Source organism: Rhinatrema bivittatum, chromosome 15, assembly GCF_901001135.1.
Source record: "Rhinatrema bivittatum chromosome 15, aRhiBiv1.1, whole genome shotgun sequence".
In the NCBI taxonomy this organism is placed as follows: Eukaryota; Metazoa; Chordata; class Amphibia; order Gymnophiona; family Rhinatrematidae; genus Rhinatrema; species Rhinatrema bivittatum.
This window is the reverse complement of record NC_042629.1, coordinates 26,205,520-26,224,368: the sequence shown is the minus strand read 5'-3', so window position 1 is coordinate 26,224,368 and position 18,849 is coordinate 26,205,520. Positions and strand designations below refer to the sequence as shown.

The 18,849-nt window shown below is 46.4% G+C and overlaps 1 protein-coding gene across 2 annotated transcripts in view; it reads right to left on the bottom strand.

The window, feature by feature from the left end:
- LOC115076773 (CD276 antigen-like) overlaps positions 1 to 18,849 on the bottom strand; it is an 88,391-nt gene that overhangs the window by 45,879 nt on the left and 23,663 nt on the right. For both annotated transcript variants that reach the window (XM_029578636.1, XM_029578637.1), the window contains exon 2: positions 2,791 to 2,831. In XM_029578636.1, the coding sequence (XP_029434496.1) occupies positions 2,791 to 2,831 (41 nt within the window). The remainder of the gene's footprint in view (positions 1 to 2,790; positions 2,832 to 18,849) is intronic.

Sequence of the window (18,849 nt, the reverse complement as noted above, 5' to 3'; positions counted from 1 at the left end):
ATAAGTGGAATGGAACAGCTCCCCTATGAGGAAAGACTAAAGAGGTTAGGACTTTTCAGCTTGGAGAAGAGACGGCTGAGGGGGGATATGATAGAGGTGTTTAAAATCATGAGAGGTCTAGAATGGGTAGACGTGAATTGGTTATTTAGTCTTTCAGATAATAGAAAGACTAGGGGGCACTCCACGAAGTTAGCGTGTGGCACATTTAAAACTAATCGGAGAAAGTTCTTCTTCACTCAATGCACAATTAAACTCTGGAATTTGTTGCCAGAGGACGTGGTTAGTTCAGTTAGTATAGCTGTGTTTAAAAAAGGATTGGATAAGTTCTTGGAGGAGAAGTCCATTACCTGCTATTAATTAAGTTGACTTAGAAAATAGCCACTGCTATTACTAGCAACGGTAACATGAAATAGACTTAGTTTTTGGGTACTTGCCAGGTTCTTATGGCCTGGATTGGCCACTGTTGGAAACAGGATGCTGGGCTTGATGGACCCTTGGTCTGACCCAGTATGGCATGTTCTTACACCTTCAATACACTCTAAAAGATTGGTAAGGCAAGACTTCACTTTGCTAAAGCTATGTTGAGTCTTCCCATTAAGCCATGTCTATAAATGACTGTAAATAAATAAATATATGACCAGTGATTTTGTTTTTAATAGCTTCTACCATTTTGCCCAGCATCGACATCAGGCTCACCAGTCTATAGTTTCCTAGATCACCCCTGGAACCCTAGATTGCTTTGCAAATTGTCCTGAAAGTTAATTGAACCAGCAACTCATGTACGAAATATTCAATACTGCAAACAAAATTATATCTCAGTGCAAGAATACCAGTATCAATGATTGAGGTTCCATTGCACTGTGTAAGGTGGGCGATGAGAGGACAGAGCAAAACTCCATCACATTGTATGAGGTCAGTAATAAGGCAAACGAGCAAGCCTCCACTGCAGTGTGTAAATGTGGCGATAGGAGGAAAAAGTAAGAACATAAGAAATTGCCATACTGGGTCAAGCCCAGCATCCTGTTTCCAACAGTGGCCAATCCAGGCTACAAGTTCCTGGCAAGTACCCAAAAACTAAATCTATCCCATGCTACTGATGAGCCTCCATCACAGTGTACGAGGTATGCAATTGGAGGAACGAGCTAGATTCCATCACAGTGTGTGAGGAACGAATGAGCCCTCATCATAATGCGCAAGGGCAGTGATGGGAAGAATGAGTGAGCCTGCTCAAAGTGTGTGAGGAACAAGAGCGTCTCCATTGCAGTATCTGAAGTCAGTGATGGGAAGAATGAGTGAGATTCCTATTGCAGAGTCTGAGATCAGTAATGTCAGGAAAGAGTAAGACTGCAGGTTCTATAGCCCATGGCCTAAAGGTAAGTACCCAAAAACTAAATCTATCCCATGCTACTGATGAGCCTCCATCACAGTGTACGAGGTATGCAATTGGAGGAACGAGCTAGATTCCATCACAGTGTGTGAGGAACGAATGAGCCCTCATCATAATGCGCAAGGGCAGTGATGGGAAGAATGAGTGAGCCTGCTCAAAGTGTGTGAGGAACAAGAGCGTCTCCATTGCAGTATCTGAAGTCAGTGATGGGAAGAATGAGTGAGATTCCTATTGCAGAGTCTGAGATCAGTAATGTCAGGAAAGAGTAAGACTGCAGGTTCTATAGCCCATGGCCTAAAGTTTGCTTACTACATGTGCATCCAGCATGTTTTTACACATGCTGGATGCACATGTAGTAAGCAAACTTTTAATGCATGGTAATGTGATCTCTTCTATCCAGATACCACACTCTCTTTCCAAATACCATTCTACAAAATGCTCTAGTTGGTGTAAAGTTAAGCTGTGGAGGATGGGGTAAATAGGTTTAAAAAAGTTTTGGACAAGTTTCTGGAGGACAGGTTCATTAACAATTATTAGCCATACAGGCCTGGGGATTGCCACCTCCCACATCTTGGAACCAGCAACAGGGAACAGGTTTTCCCATTAAGATCTTCCAAGTTCTTCCAAGTGATCTGGGTTGACCATAACTGGGAACAGGATGCTGGGCTCAATGGACCTTTGATTCTGATTCAGCATGGCACTTCTTATATTATATGTTGATAATTCAGGTATATTTAGAATGGTTTTATGGGAAATTGCAGCATTTAAACCCTGCATGACGTAGATGTGGTTCGTAATGTGTGTATTTGTGATCTTGGGAAATTGTTCAAATTATAAAAAGTCTACTTACTTGTGTCTGTGCGTGGGTGGCGGGGCACTTGTCTGTCTAGATCTGTGACTGTCTAATCTGCAGCCTGGGTATCTGTGTAACTGTCCGTCTGCTGGCAGCCTGGGTGATAGTAAATCTGTCTGTATCTGTGAAATGCAGCCTGGGCATCCACGTAGCTGTCCATCTGTCTGCATCATCACTATCAAATGTCAGTTATTATGCTTCAAAGACAATATTCAAAGCCATTTCTGTTGGTAAAAGTGTTTTACTTATGGAAATGGGCTCTTAGAGAGTGGGCTATTTTCAATGTGGATAAAATTGTGTGTGTTCAACAATGTCTGTAATTTTACCTGCAGTGTTAGATAGAGGCTTTTTCATGGTCATGGTTAGGTTGGGGAAGCAATGACACGTATTTTTTTTTTTTTTTCTAAACTATGCATGTTTTTTTTGGCCAGAAAAAGACCCTAAAAAAATAAAAAAATCTGGTGAAAATATCTGCAGATTTTTCCAGGGGCAATAGCAAACCAAAAGATAGTTTTGATTATTGCCCTTCTAGTAGATTATTACAACTTACCAACTCGGAGGACACACAGAAGCAGCAATAAATCCCAGGATCTAAAACAAAGCAGAACACTACAATTAGGACAGCATACATTTCGCCCTTCTAATCTAGCAATATTATAGGCTTCAGATAGTGCAAAACTGGTTCTTTGAAAAAAAAAAACAGAGGTTAGATCATGTCACTCCTCTATTACAAGATCTCCGCTGGTTACCAATTACCTAGCGATACAAATCAAGATTTTATGTCTTACTTGTAGAGCATTGCGTTGGGATATTCCTCATTTGACTTATGGCCAGGATGTGATTTTTGCATTCCTCTCAGCATGCATTACTAAGACTGACTTTCCCAAAGGAAATTAGATTAGAAAGGATCCAAGCCATGAATTGTTTTTTTTATTCCTGGTGCCCCATCTATGGAATTCTTTGCTATTAACTGTCTGGAGGACTGTCCTAAATTCAGGAAATATAGTAAGGCATGGCTGTTTACCCAAGCTTTGGACTAATTATAGAACAGATTCTTTTGTTTAGTTTATGTATGTTTGCTAGCATCCCCATCTTATTCTGAGTTCCTGGTTGTTCATATTTTTTTTTAATAACTCCTGTTTATGATTTGTTTTAGTTTAACACTATTTTAGCAAAATTGTATTGTCTGTTTTTTTTTCTTGTTTTGAATTTATTTGAAAACGAATGTATATTGCTTTGATTTACTTGTGATAAATTATTAAAACAAAAAATAGAAAATAAACACGTTGGTGATTTGTTTTTGTATAACTCTGTTTTAGACTAATTTTGTTGTCTGTTATATTTTTGTTTTGAGTTTATTTGAAAACTCTTGTACATCACTTTGATTTACTTGTGTTAGGCAATTAAGAAAGATTAAGAAACTAAATTAAACAGTTATGGTCAGGGTCCTCAGTGGCTGTGATTTTGTGACTGTGGTAATTGCTGCAGTATCCTCCTGGGAATTCAGGTAAGGGTCCTAATTCATACAAACCCCCCCCCCCCCCCCAAGATTGCTTCTTGTTACTTAGTCCTTTCCTGCAGTCATCACAGCTTCCCCCTTCCCACTATTCCTTGCAGCCATAACACTCTCTCCCAGTCATCTTCCCCACTACCACACTTCTCTCGCTCTCATTCTCTCCATCCCTCTGGTGTTCTCTCCCCCCCCAGGTCCCTCTTCCTAAACCACCACCAGCCTCCTCTGTCACTACTCGCTTGCTCATCTCTGGTCTCTCCACCTTCCATCCTCCTGCCCTCTCTGTCCAGGTCTTTGTTTCTCCCTGGGGATGTGCATTTTGTAAGCAATAGACTGAAAGTCTAGAGGGGCGATAAGAGATGAGAGACTGAGTGAGGGGAGTAAAGCAAGTTTGCTTACCTCCTATAAAAAAGGTTCTCCATAAACGGCAAGCTAAGGCCTAGATGGCCTGTGAACAAAAAAAGGAGTGAGGGGGTTATAGTGCTATGTTAATAGCAAGGATAGCAGTTCATCAGATTCAGATGGCTCAATACTTGTTTAACGTGATGCAAGATATTAAGGGGGATTTCAAGCACTTATTGAAAGAAGACACACAGATACTGTTCAATCATATTTCTCTTCTCGAAGAAGCCAGAGGACATCTAACTCGCTCAGCCTAAGATGTATTCAAGTTGGCTGCTAGGACTTCAGCAATGGCTATTGCTGCTAGGAGACTGGCCTGGTTAAAATCCTCAAACATCAGAGAGGACCTCTTTGAGAGAATTGCTGATGCTCCCTGTCTGGGTGACAACTTATTTGGCAAGAAAGTGCAACAGGCCATCATGACTATGAAGGATAATTGCACCATGCTACAATCCTTGACTTTACCCTTCTTCGACCCATTTCACCAAAGGAGGTGCTCAACAGTTAACAAGACGCCATTCAGTTACTATCAAAGGAAGAAATACCCTTTTCAACAAAGCTACAGACATTTTCCCCAAACCTTTCAACATCCTCCTAACCAAGGTTCGAACAGAGGAAGAGGTAGAGGTAGACCTGCTATCCTCTTCCCAATCTGTTAACAAGATTTCTCAGTTTTTTTGACAATCCAAAACAAGAATTGGAGGTGGGAGGGAGAGTAACATTTTTTTCTGAAGTTTTGGAAGAAAATCACTCAGGACCCTTGTGTGCTCTCCAACATTCAGAAGGGATACTTCCTCAATTTACAAATACTTCTTCCAAGAGATCATTACACGAACAATTACCGGTATGTCCCCCATCACCATGTGGAGTTACTGAATGTGGAGATTCAGGTACTACTATAAAAATGAGCGATTCAATTGGTCCATCTGTCAGAATACCATTGGGGGTTCTACTCCTGCTACTTCCTCATACAAAAAACCCAAAAAAGCAAACCAGGAGAAATGAGACCAATACTGTATCTTCGAGAACTCAACAAGAGTTTAAAAAGGGAAAAATTCAAAATGAACTCCCTAGGCACAGTGTTGCCTTTTATTTGGAAAGGAGATTGGTTAATGTCGTTAGACCTGAAGGATGCCTCCTTACATATTCCCATTTGCAAGGATCACAGAAAGTTCTTAAGATTCACTTTTCAGGGTGCTTTCTTTTGGCCTTTCAATTGCTGCAAGAGATTTCACAAAGTGCTTGGTAGTTGATGCAGCCTATTTCATTTTTTCTATATCTTGACTGGTTAATAGCAAGTCAGTCCTTTGACTCCTCATTGTCAGATGTCTCTGAGATGGTGGATCTCCTTCACTCTTAGGGTTTCCTAATAAATTGGAATAAATCTTCTCTAGTCTCTTCCTAGAGAATGGAATTTATAGGAGCAATCTTAGACACAAGAATTCAGAAATAATTTCTCCATCCAGGCAGAGTAAACTCCTTCCAGAAGGCCGTAAAGAATGTCATAACCAATTCCAATGAGTCAGCAAAGTTTACCTAAGGATGTTAGGTCACATGGTGGCTGCCATTCACTCAGTACCGTGGGTAAAATTACACGAGAATTGCTCAATGGTCTCTATGAGTGCAGTGGTATCAGAATATTCAACTCCTTTCTTACAGGGTCAGTGTGACAGAATTTTTGAAGAAAGATCTTCAGTGGTGTCTCCATCTCAAAAACCTTACTCAAGAAAATCTTTAAAAAATACAATACCAACTCATATTCTAACACTCATGCGTCTCTCTGCGGATGGGGTACTCAATACGAGAATCTCTCTACACAGGGCCTTTGGTCCAACATGGAATCACATCTTCATATAAATTTGCTAGAATTGAAAGCAATCTACAAGGCTCTGAGAGTTTTTCTTCACAGAATATCAGACTGTGTGCTGTAAGTAAATATGGACAATCAGATAGCAATGTTCTATGTGAATAAGCGGGGGGGAGCCAGATCCCTTCAGCTCTGTGTGCAAGCAGTAGGGATGTGCAGAGCAAAATTTTATGTTCATATTTCTTATGTCCGAAAGTGGGTCCCACTTGCGGCCAATATGGACATAAAAAAAATCTAATGAGTTGGGTATATGTACATATGTCGCCCATTAAAGTCAATGGGGGAAGGATTTCCAGCCTATTTTTGGCTGCAGAATTGTGGTTTTTCTTATCAATTGGCCCAGGAGAGAGTTCCCTTTCCTTTGTGCAGGGAAGTACTCCCTGGAAAGGGTCCACCCCTAGAGTTGTGTGTACCCGGTGTTTACATTGGCATCCAGTGAATATCGTTGGCGTCTAGTGAATTCCGTTGGCGTCTAGTGAATTCAGACGGTACTTACGCACTTCAGCAGATGACAAAGGAATTGGAGGATCTCTCAGAAATAAGAATACGTGTGGGAATACAAGGTCTGGATGAACAGGCAGGCACAGCAATGGAGTTAAAACAGCAGTAGGAACACAAGGCCTGGATGAACAGGCACTTCATTCGAGGACAGAGGTCAATCCCAGCTAGGGACACAAGGCCTGCATGAACAGGCACAGGAACTAGGTTAAAACACTGGTAGCTCGCCAGCATCTTTCTGATGCATGCTAGAATATTGGCAGCGGTATGGGCATGGTCCGTCAGGTGGGTGTGCAGTAAAGCCCACCTCCACCCTCATGCTTGTTCAGGGAAGGACTCCCTGGAACGGGTCCACCCCTAGAGTTGTGTGTACCCGGTGTTTACATTGGCGTCCAGTGAATATCGTTGGCGTCTAGTGAATTCCGTTGGCGTCTAGTGAATTCAGACTGTACTTACGCACTTCAGCTGATGACAAAGGAATTGGAGCCTAGGATCTCTCACAAATAAGAATACGTGTGGGAACACAAGGCCTGGATGAACAGGTACATCATTCGAGGACAGAGGTCAATTCCAGCTAGGGACACAAGGCCTGCATGAACAGGCACAGCAACCAGGTTAAAACACTTGTGGGAACACAAGGCCTGGATGAACAGGCACAGCCACTGAGTTAAAACACCTGTGGGAACACAAGGCCCGGAAGAATGGGCACAGCAACTGAGTTAAAACACCTGTGGGAACACAAGGCCTGGATGAACACGGATACTCGGATAGTAATTATGTGTTTTTTTAATGTATTTATATTCTTATTCGAAAACGTTTCTAGCACGTCATACTTGATTACACTCAGGTACTGTAGGTATTTCCCTATCCCCAGAGGAACACAAGGCCTGGATGAACAGGCACCGCCACTGAGTTAAAACACCTGTGGGAACACAAGGCCTGGATGAACACGGATACTCGGATAGTAATTATGTGTTTTTTTAATGTATTTATATTCTTATTCGAAAACGTTTCTAGCACGTCAGACTTGATTACACTCAGGTACTGTAGGTATTTCCCTATCCCCAGAGGAACACAAGGCCTGGATGAACAGGCACCGCCACTGAGTTAAAACACCTGTGGGAACACAAGGCCTGGATGAACAGGCAGGCACAGCAATGGAGTTAAAACACCAGTAGGAACATGGATGAACACTGATACTCGGATAGTACAATTTTTTTTTTATGGATTTATATTCTTTTTTTAAAAAGTTTATAGCACTTCATTTATTTTTATATTTATTTGTCATTTTTATATACTGACATTCTTGTATTCAATGCAAATCATACTTGCTTACACTCAGTTACTGTATGTATTTCCCTATCCCCAGAGGAACACAAGGCCTGCAGGAACGGGCACAGCAACGGAGTTAAAACACTTGTGGGAACACAAGGCCGGGATGAAGAGGCGCAGCAGTCGAGCACAGAGGTCGATCCCAGCTAGGGACACAAGGCCTGGATGAAGAGGCACATCATTCGAGGACAGAGTTCAATCACAGCTAGGGACACAAGCCGCGGAGGAAAAGACACTAACCAGGATCCTCCAAGCCCTCATTTTCTCCAAATTAGACTACTGCAACTCTACATTTCTTGGACTCCCTTCCTCATACACAAAACCACTCCAAATGGTTGAAAACGCAGCAGCCCGTCTACTAACAAACACTAGGAAAAGAGACCACATTTCCCCAGTCCTAAAAGACCTCCACTGGTTACCAATTCAGTTCAGAGTCATTTACAAATCCATCACCTTGATATACAAAATCTTTCACCAACACACCATAATCGACCTACAAATTCCTCTCCGTTTATACAAATGCACAAGACCGACCAGGGAAGCCTACAGAGGATGCCTCCTTGTTCCACCCTCCAAAACCACTTATCACAGCACCTTTAGAGATTGAGCCCTTTCCACAGCAGGTCCACCGTTATGGAACTCCATCCCCCCAGATCTCAGAAATGAACCTTGCCTCCTAACCTTTCGGAAAAGACTCAAGACATGGCTTTTCAGGCAAGCCTTCCCGAACTGCACCTAACACACACCATCAATAAATTCTCAGCTCAGAAGCTGTATATATTGGACGCCATATTTGTAATGTACTCTTGTATATTTTTATATTCTACACATGTATATAATTAACCTCCTCTATCCCTCTTTATTTCTTACACTCCCAGTTCATAGCCCCAGTTAATTGTAACTGCATCTCTTCACCACGTGTATTTATGTTATAGGTTGTTTTCTTTGCACCCCTGTTTTCTGTAAAGCGACATCATGTGAACGATTTCATGAATGCCGGTATAAAAAAACCTTAAATAAAATAAATAAGTAAGTACCGCAAGGGAAAGTTGAAAACAACTTTGAAGAGGGAGTTCAAGAGGGCGTGAAATTGTAAAGAGGTAAATGGGTGGGGTCCGTGCAGTCCGCCCGCAGGATTCAACCCGGCGGGTTCGGTCGGACCGGGGTTTCGGCGGATCCCCCACCCCCACCCCTTTCGCGGGGGGTGGGGGAGGGGCGGGGAACGCCTCCCGGACGGCCCCGGGCCCCGCAGGGCGCATTTCCTCCGCGGCGGTGCGCCGCGACCGGCAACGGGTCGGCTGGGAAGGCCCAGGGGGGGCAGGTGGCCCGCTGCTCTGGCGGCGCGTGTTATAGCCCCCCCTCCCGGCGTTTCCTCCTTCCCCTTTGGCAACTGTTAGCTTGTCTTAACCTCATTCACTACATCTATGCAGACGATGTTCAGATTCTTATTCCCATAACAGAATCTATTAACAAACTTGGCTATTCTTACAAGCCTTCCCTGATCCTTCAAACTTTCACTAGATAAGTACAGCTACTCAGCTTTGAATATGGAACTTCGCCCCTCCAATATTCTCCTCATTTAGCTACCCTACTTATGCACTTCAGAAAATGACAAAGGAATTGGAAGATCTCTCAGAAATAATAATACGTGTGGGAACACAAGGTCTGGATGAACAGGCAGGCACAGCAATGGACTTAAAACACCAGTAGGAACACTAGGCCTGGATGAAGAGGCACATCATTCTAGGACAGAGGTCAATCCCACCTATGGACACAAGCCGCGGAGGAAAAGAAACTAACCAGGATTCCCTCCGTAACGGCGAGTGAAGAGGGAAGAGCCCAGCGCCGAATCCCCGCTCGTCCGGCGGGCGCGGGAAATGTGGCGTACGGAAGATCGCCTCTCTGGCGCCGCTCGGGGGCCCAAGTCCTTCTCATCAAGCCTCAGCCCGCGGACGGTGTTAGGCCGGTAGCGGCCCCCGACGCGCCGGGACCGGGTTTTCTCGTAGTCTGTTTGTTTGGGAATGCAGGCCAAAGTGGGTGGTAAACTCCATCTAAGGGTAAATACCGGCTCCGGCGCGTGTTATTGCCCCCCCCCCCCCCCGGCAGCAGCTTCGCCGTTTCCCCGGCCGTTTCCTCCTTCCCCTTTGCCAACTGTTAACTAGTCTTAACCTCATTCACTACATCTATGCTGACGATGTTCAGATTCTTATTCCCATAACAGAATCTATTAACAAAGCCATCGCACTTTGGAACAACAGCTTACAAGCCATCACTAATCTCCTCAACAGTCAAAGCATGAGATCTTATTAAGAAACTGACATTATCCTCAACAAATTCTTACTCCTAGCAAAACCTCTACCAAGTAAGTACACAGGGGTCTGTATTTTCATACCCCAGTGCTTGCTGTTTGAATACCGCTCTTGCCGTACCGACCCGCAGGGACCACCTAGGGACACAAGCTGTGGAGGAAAATAAACTAACCAGGATTCCCTCAGTAACGGTGAGTGAAGAGGGAAGAGCCCAGCGCCGAATCCCCGCCTGTCCGGCGGGCGCGGGAAATGTGGCATACAGAAGACCGGCTCCCCAGCGCCGCTCGGGGGCCCAAGTCCTTCTGATGGAGGATCAGCCGGCGGACGGTGTTAGGCCGGTAGTGGCCCCCCAATAAAACCACCAAAGACTGCTTCTATAAACTGCAAGTTTAAAAAAGGATAAGACCACTCTTCCACGCCAAAACACTTCAGAACCATCCTCCAAGCCCTCATTTTCTACTACTGCAACTCTACATTACTTGGACTCCCTTCCTCATACACGAAACCACTCCAAATGGTTGAAAACGCAGCAGCCCGTCTACTAACAAACACTAGGAAAGGAGGCCACATTTCCCCAGTCCTAAAAGACCTCCACTGGTTACCAATTCAGTTCAGAGTCATTTACAAATCCATCATCTTGATATAAAAAATCATTCACCAACACACCATTATCGACCTACAAATTCCTCTCCGTTTATTCAAATGCACAAGACCGACCAGGGAAGCCTACAGCGGATGCAATGCCGGTATAAATAAATAAAATAAATAAATAAAATCAATAAGTACGTAAGGGAAAGTTGAAAACAACTTTCAAGAGCGAGTTCAAAAGGGCGGGAAACCGTTAAGAGGTAAACGGGTGGGGTGCGTGCAGTCCGCCTGGAGGATTCAACCCGGCGGGTTCGGTGGGACCGGGGGTGGTTTCGGCGCATCCCCCACCCCTTTCGCGGGGGGGCGGGGAACGCCTCCTGGACGGCCCCGGCCCCGTCCAGGAATAAAAAAATAAAGTAAATATATAAAATCAATAAGTACGTAAGGGAAAGTTGAAAACAACTTTCAAGAGCGAGTTCAAAAGGGCGGGAAACCGTTAAGAGGTAAACGGGTGGGGTGCGTGCAGTCCGCCTGGAGGATTCAACCCGGCGGGTTCGGTGGGACCGGGGGTGGTTTCGGCGCATCCCCCACCCCTTTCGCGGGGGGGCGGAGAACGCCTCCCGGACGGCCCCGGCCCCGTCCAGGAATAAAAAAATAAAGTAAATATATAAAATCAATAAGTACGTAAGGGAAAGTTGAAAACAACTTTCAAGAGCGAGTTCAAAAGGGCGGGAAACCGTTAAGAGGTAAACGGGTGGGGTGCGTGCAGTCCGCCTGGAGGATTCAACCCGGCGGCGGGTTCGGTGGGACCGGGGGTGGTTTCGGCGCATCCCCCACCCCTTTCGCGGGGGGGCGGGGAACGCCTCCTGGACGGCCCCGGCCCCGTCCAGGAATAAAAAAATAAAGTAAATATATAAAATCAATAAGTACGTAAAGGAAAGTTGAAAACAACTTTCAAGAGCAAGTTCAAAAGGGCGGGAAACCGTTAAGAGGTAAACGGGTGGGGTGCGTGCAGTCCGCCTGGAGGATTCAACCCGGCGGGTTCGGTGGGACCGGGGGTGGTTTCGGCGCATCCCCCACCCCTTTCGCGGGGGGGCGGGGAACGCCTCCCGGACGGCCCCGGCCCCGTCCAGGAATAAAAAAAATTAAGTAAAGCAGTAAAATCAATAAGTACGTAAGGGAAAGTTGAAAACAACTTTCAAGAGCGAGTTCAAAAGGGCGGGAAACCGTTAAGAGGTAAACGGGTGGGGTGCGTGCAGTCCGCCTGGAGGATTCAACCCGGCGGCGGGTTCGGTGGGACCGGGGGGCTTTCGGCGCATCCCCCACCCCTTTCGCGGGGGGGCGGGGAACGCCTCCCGGACGGCCGCAGGGCGCATTTCCTCCGCGGCGGAGCGCCGCAACCGGCTCCGTGTCGGCTGGGAAGGCCCAGGGGGGGCAGGTGGCCCGCCGCTCCGGCGGCGCGTGTTATAGCCCCCCCTGGCAGCAGCTTTGCCGTTACCCCCGCCGTTTCCTCCTTCCCCTTTGCCAACTGTTAAGTAGTCTTAACCTCATTCACTACATCTATGCAGACGATGTTCAGATTCTTATTCCCATAACAGAATCTATTAAGAAAGCCATCGCACTTTGGAACAACAGCTTACAAGCCGAAGCCACCACTAATCTCCTCAACAGTCTAAACCTGGTCCTCAATGCCTCTAAAACTAAACTCCTCTTCATTTCCTACAAGCAAGAAAACCTCCCATCTCAGATCCATCACAAACACCTTCTCACCCACAACCATGTGAGAGACCTGGGAGTAATTATAGACAACCGTCTTGACCTAAAGAATATGATCCAAACCACAACTGTAAGATATAATATTATATCTTAATGGGCCTCGACAAAGGAAACTCTTTCCTATTGATCTTGTTAGACCTTTCCGCAGCGTTCGACACGGTCAACCACGCCATCCTCCTAAACCAGCTTTCGTCCATAGGAATCAGCGGCACCGTCCGATCCTGGTTCAAAACGTTTCTCGATAACAGAGGTTACAAAGTTAAACTCCAAAACAAGGAATCCTCAAGATTTGACTCTGTCATAGGAGTCCCTCAAGGTTCTTGATTATCTCCGACCCTATTTAATATCTATCTTCTTCCTCTCTGCCAACTTCTTACCGACCTCAATCTAAAGTACTTCCTTTACGCAGATGATATTGAAATCATCATCCATATCAAAGACACATACTCTAAAACTCTTGACTACTGGGAAACATGCCACCAGAAAATCAAACAAGTAGTAAACAACCTACACCTCATCTTAAACTCATCCAAGACAGAAATCCTACTCATCTCTCCTGAAAACAATATCTCCAACACTACTCTTCCCAACAACCTACCTACCACACAAGTTACAGACTTAGGAGTGATAATAGACAACCGGCTAAACTTCAAGGCACATATCAACAAAACAACCAAAGACTGCTTCTATAAACTCCAGGTTTGGAAGAGGATAAGACCTCTTTTCCATGCTCAAGACTTCAGAACGATCATCCAAGCAGTCATTTTTGCGAAATTAGACTACTGCAGTTCCCTATTGCTAGGTCTGCCCTCATCCTATTCCAAACCACTACAGATGGTTCAAAATTCAGCAGCCCGATTACTAACAGGCGCAAGAAAGAGAGACCACATATCTCCCATTCTGAAAGAGTTACATTGGCTACCCGTCCACTTCCGTATCATCTATAAAGCCATATGTGTCATCTTCAAAACTATTCATCAACGCATCTTATGCACTTTAGCTGATGACAAAGGAATCGGAAAATCTCTCAGAAATAAGAATACGCGTGGGAACACAAGGTCTGGATGAACAGGCACATCATTTGAGGACAGATGTCAATCCCAGCTAGGGACACAAGCAGCGTAGGAAAAGAAACTAACCAGGATTCCCTCAGTAACGGCGAGTGAAGAGGGAAGAGCCCAGCGCCGAATCTCCGCCACTCCGGGTTCGGGGATCTGAACCCGACTCCCTTTCGATCGGCCGAGGACGACGGAGGCCATCGCCCGTCCCTTCCGAACGGCGCTCGCCTATCTGTTAGGACCGGCTGACCCATGTTGAACTGCTGTTCACATGGAACCCTTCTCCACTTCGGCCTTGAAGAAGAATGCTCAGTCTGTTTAAAAGAACAAAATTAACGGACCCACTCAAGGAATATGCTCAGTCTGTTTAAAATAAGAAAATTAACGGACCCACTCTGAAGGTCAATGCTCAGTCTGTTTAAAAGAACAAAATTAACGGACCCACTCAAGTACAGGCAGGAACAGCAACGGAGTTAAAACACTTGTGGGAACACAAGGCCTGGAGGAACAGGCACATCATTGGTGGACAGAGGTCAATCCCGGCTAGGGACACAAGGCCTGGAGGGACAGGCAGGCACAGCAATGGAGTTAAAACACCAGTAGAAACACAATGGCTGGAGGTACAGGCAGGAACAGCAACGGAGTTAAAACACTTGTGGGAACACAAGGCCTGGAGGAACAGGCACATCATTGGAGGACAGAGGTCAATCCCAGCTAGGGACACAAGTCGCATAGGAAAAGAAACTGACCAGGATTCCCTCAGTAACGGCGAGTGAAGAGGGAAGAGCCCAGCGCCGATTCTCCACCACTCCGGGTTCGTGGATCTGAACCCGACTCCCTTTCGATCGGCCGAGGACGACGGAGGCCATCGCCCGTCCCTTCCGAACGGCGCTCGCCTATCTGTTAGGACCGGCTGACCCATGTTGAACTGCTGTTCACATGGAACCCTTCTCCACTTCGGCCTTGAAGAAGAAAGCTCAGTCTGTTTAAAATAAGAAAATTAACGGATCCACTCTGAAGGTCAATGCTCAGTCTGTTTAAAATAGCAATATCAACAGACCCACTCTGAAGGTCAATGCTCAGTCTGTTTAAAATAACAAAATTAACGGACCCACTCAAGTACAGGCAGGAACAGCAACGGAGTTAAAACACTTGTGGGAACACAAGGCCTGGAGGAACAGGCACATCATTGGTGGACAGAGGTCAATCCCGGCTAGGGACACAAGGCCTGGAGGTACAGGCAGGAACAGCAACGGAGTTAAAACACTTGTGGGAACACTAGGGCTGCACAGTAGATGCCGGTCAGACACAGCGATTCATGTCAAGAACATGTGCTGCAGTGCTTACTGCTTACATTATCTTGAGCATAGGAGGCAATTGGAACTGCTGCAAGGCTCCTTTCAATAGCTTTTATTCATTTTGCCATTCACAAGGAAAATCGGGAAAGCCAAGCACTGGCAGGTTTACTTTCAAAAACACTAGCATTTCCATCAAGACCGGTGAAAGCCTTGAGCGGTGAGGGCTCATGATATCCCCTGTCATTGAAAAAACACGTTCACTGGGCACACTTGTTGGTGGACATGACAGATATCCTTCAGCCACTTTGGCTAGGTGTGGCCAGACAGTGGACTTGTGTGCCCAATATGCCAGCGGATCTGTCTGCGTATTCTCTATCGGCTCTGAGAGATACCGTTTCACTGACAGCTCTGCTGCTGTCTCCTCCTGTGCTTGGGAGGGCTGAGAGTCACTCAATCCAGTTACTTTCTCTCTCGCCTGTTGCACTACTGATGTATCTTTATGGCCAACATGCCTTGGGCGTTCTGACGTTGAGGTGGAGGCACTAGTAATAGTATCTGTCACTGACACAGTCCTTCTCCTGCCAGGGCTAGCAGCAGCACAACTCTGTGACGTGCCTGCTGTTTGCACCTGTGCTTCAAGCCTAATCTGTCTCCGCCTATGGTGCTCCTGTTCACGGACCTGTGCTAACAACAGCTCCTTCACAAATGACAGACAATTGGTCTGTAGGGCGATTTTACCTTTCACACGGGGATCACAGACAGAGGCGAGCATGTATGTGCTGTCCTCTGTTAAAGGCCTTAATCTGTCTTTCACCTGCTGCTGCAAAACGTCCACACACTGCAGCACCTCAGCAGTCATTCCCTCTTGCCGTTTAATGCCTTCCAAATGGTCATCCAGGAATTTCACTATAGGGATGATGTCAGCCAAGGTGGAACTTCTGGAACTCAGCTCCTCCGTGACGTCCTTGAAGGGCTGCAGGATTTTTACCAGCTGACTCATGACTAACCAATCGTGATGCCCTAGGGGATTCTGTACACCTATGTCTATTGTACCAGAAAGTTCATGAAGGGGTGTCTGCAGCTCCAATAACCTCTCCAGCATCATAAAGGTGGAATTCCACCGGGTGGGAACGTCTTGAATGAGACGCTTCTGGGGCATATCCAAAGCAGTCTGATTTTCTCGGAGAACCTGCCCCGCCCTGACACTTCTGTGGAAGTGTGCTGCTATGTTCCTGCACTTCTGTATTAACCTACGCAGGTATTCAGTCTCCTTGTCCTTGGACTCCAAGCCCAAACCTGACTTCACTACCAGATGCAGAGTGTGTGCAAAACATCGGATGTTCTTAAACCGCCCATCGCTTATTGCCTTAACCATGTTTGCACCGTTGTCTGTGACAAAAAAGCCTGCCCGCGTTTTACTGTCTCGCTGGTGTACTTTCCAGCTCGCCAGCATCTTTCTGATGCATGCTAGAATATTGCCAGCGGTATGGGCATGGTCCGTCAGGTGGGTGTTCAGTAAAGCCCACCTCCACCCTGATGCTTGTTCAGTAATAGAGCTGCTGGCTGCCCCTGCCTCTGCCATGTCCCACCAGTGTGCTGTCAGAGAGAGGTAAGAGTGTGCAGCATTCATGGCGGTCCAGATATCGCAGGTGAAATGCACTCTTCCGTCTGCCTTACCTAGCAGTGCTTGCACGCGACTGACACAGTGCTTGTACAGGCTGGGGATGACCTTTCTACTAAATGTGGTTCTGGAGGGGACTTTGCAATTTGGAAGTACGACCTTCAAGAAACGTTTGAAACCCACATTCTCAACTAACTGCAGGGGCTGGTCATCAAGGGCAATCATTTCCCCAATGCTCCTGGTTACTACTTTTGCGGCTGCCTGCCTCCTACCCCGGGATAGCGTTACCGCACTCCACCCCATTTCCTCCATGGTGCATTGTCGCTTCTCCCACATGTCAGTGGGTTTCTGGCCTGCCGCCTGACTGCTAGAAGGGTATGAGGGCGTGGGCTGACTCTGCTGCTTTCCTACCACTGCACCCTGGTTGGAAGGGGAAGGGGTCCCCTGACGGAAAATGCTACCATCCCCAGATGGCAGTAATCTTGTTGGGTGTTGCCTCTTAACATGATACTCCATGCCAAAATTTGACAGATGTCCCAGTTGCTTGCCTCTGCTAATATCCCTGGCACAGTAATTACACCGAGCATAACGCGGGTCTTCTGTCACTTTAAAATGTGCCCAGATCGCAGATTTCTTTTGTGATCCTCCTCTCTTTCCCGCCCTGGGGGTGGATGGTGGCACTGGAGTTGAGGTACTACTGGGTGTGGGTGGTGCACCCACTGCACCCGGCGAAGCAATGCCAGCGGGGGCAACAGTCACCCTCTGTCTCCCTTCTGACAGCTCTTCCTCCTCCTCGATATCAGTGGAATGTCTCCCCTGCCGCAGATTTCTGGAGGTGGAGGCTAAAACAGGACTAACTGACAATTCTACCGAAGATTGCTCAGGTATAACATCTTCCGTTTCTGATGAGAATCCCATCCAAGAAGATTCTTCTTCTGAATCAGAAGCTAACAGTGCCAGCGCTACCTTGTCACCGCAAAGTTTTGCAGGACACTTCTGTCCCCTGGATGCTCTTGGGTGTGTAACTTTTGTCTGGCTAGACTCTGCCTCCTCTTCACTCTCCTCCAAAACTACAGTGCCAGAAACAGGTGCTGGCGATTGCAAAGTTTCATGGTCTGATTTCTTTTTTTTTGCCATGGAACTGCCATCCCCTACAAAGACGTTTGATTGCGACAGTTGCCTTTTTACCTGTACTGGTGGTGTTGCGCTGGTGTCTTTTGCGGTGCCTCCGCTGCCATTCCCACTAAGTCGCTTGCATCTCCCTTTCCCTGACATTATGGATTTAATGTCAATGAGTACTAGTGGTAACACTGCCCACTGTCCCACAATAATAATGTTCGGTCAGTTTAAAATAACTAAATTAACAGACCCACTCAAGAAGAATGCTCAGTCTGTTTAAAATAACAAAATGAACGGACCAAGTCAAGGACAATGCGGTTAAGTCTGTTTAAAAATAGCAGATTGAACAGACTCGCTGAAGGCCAATCTTCACTCTGTTTATGCCCACTGCCTGCCTGGCAATGCACGGAATGTGTCTGTCTGTGTGTGTGCAGTGAGTGCACAGAGAACAAGCTTCCTTTTCAGTAGATATGAGGCAGGGTACTCCCAGCCCTGGAACTGCTGCCCACCCAGCACTGAACCACTCAAGGACAATGCGGTTAAGTCTGTTTAAAAATAGCAAATGTAACAGACTCGCTGAAGGGCAATGTTCACTCTGTTTACAATGCCCACTGCCTCACTGTCTGCCTGGCAATGCACGGAATGTGTCTGTCTGTGTGCACTGCAGTGCACATAGAACTAAAGTAGATATGAGGCAGGGTACTCCCAGCCCTGGAACTGCTGCCCAGTGCCCACCCAGCACTGAACCACTCAAGGAGAATGCTTTTAAGTCTGTTTAAAAATAGCAAATGTAACAGACTCGCTGAAGGGCAATGTTCACTCTGTTTACAATGCCCACTGCCTCACTGCCTGCCTGGCAATGCACGGAATGTGTCTGTCTGTGTGCACTGCAGTGCACATAGAACTAAAGTAGATATGAGGCAGGGTACTCCCAGCACTGGAACTGCTGCCCACCCAGCACTGAACCACTGAAGGAGAATGTGTTCACTCTGTTTACAATGCCCACTGCCTCACTGCCTGCCTGGCAATGCACGGAATGTGTCTGTGTGTGTGCAGTGAGTGCACAGAGAACAAGCTTCCTTTTCAGTAGATATGAGGCAGGGTACTCCCAGCCCTGGAACTGCTGCCCACCCAGCACTGAACCACTCAAGGACAATGCGGTTAAGTCTGTTTAAAAATAGCAAATGTAACAGACTCGCTGAAGGGCAATGTTCACTCTGTTTACAAT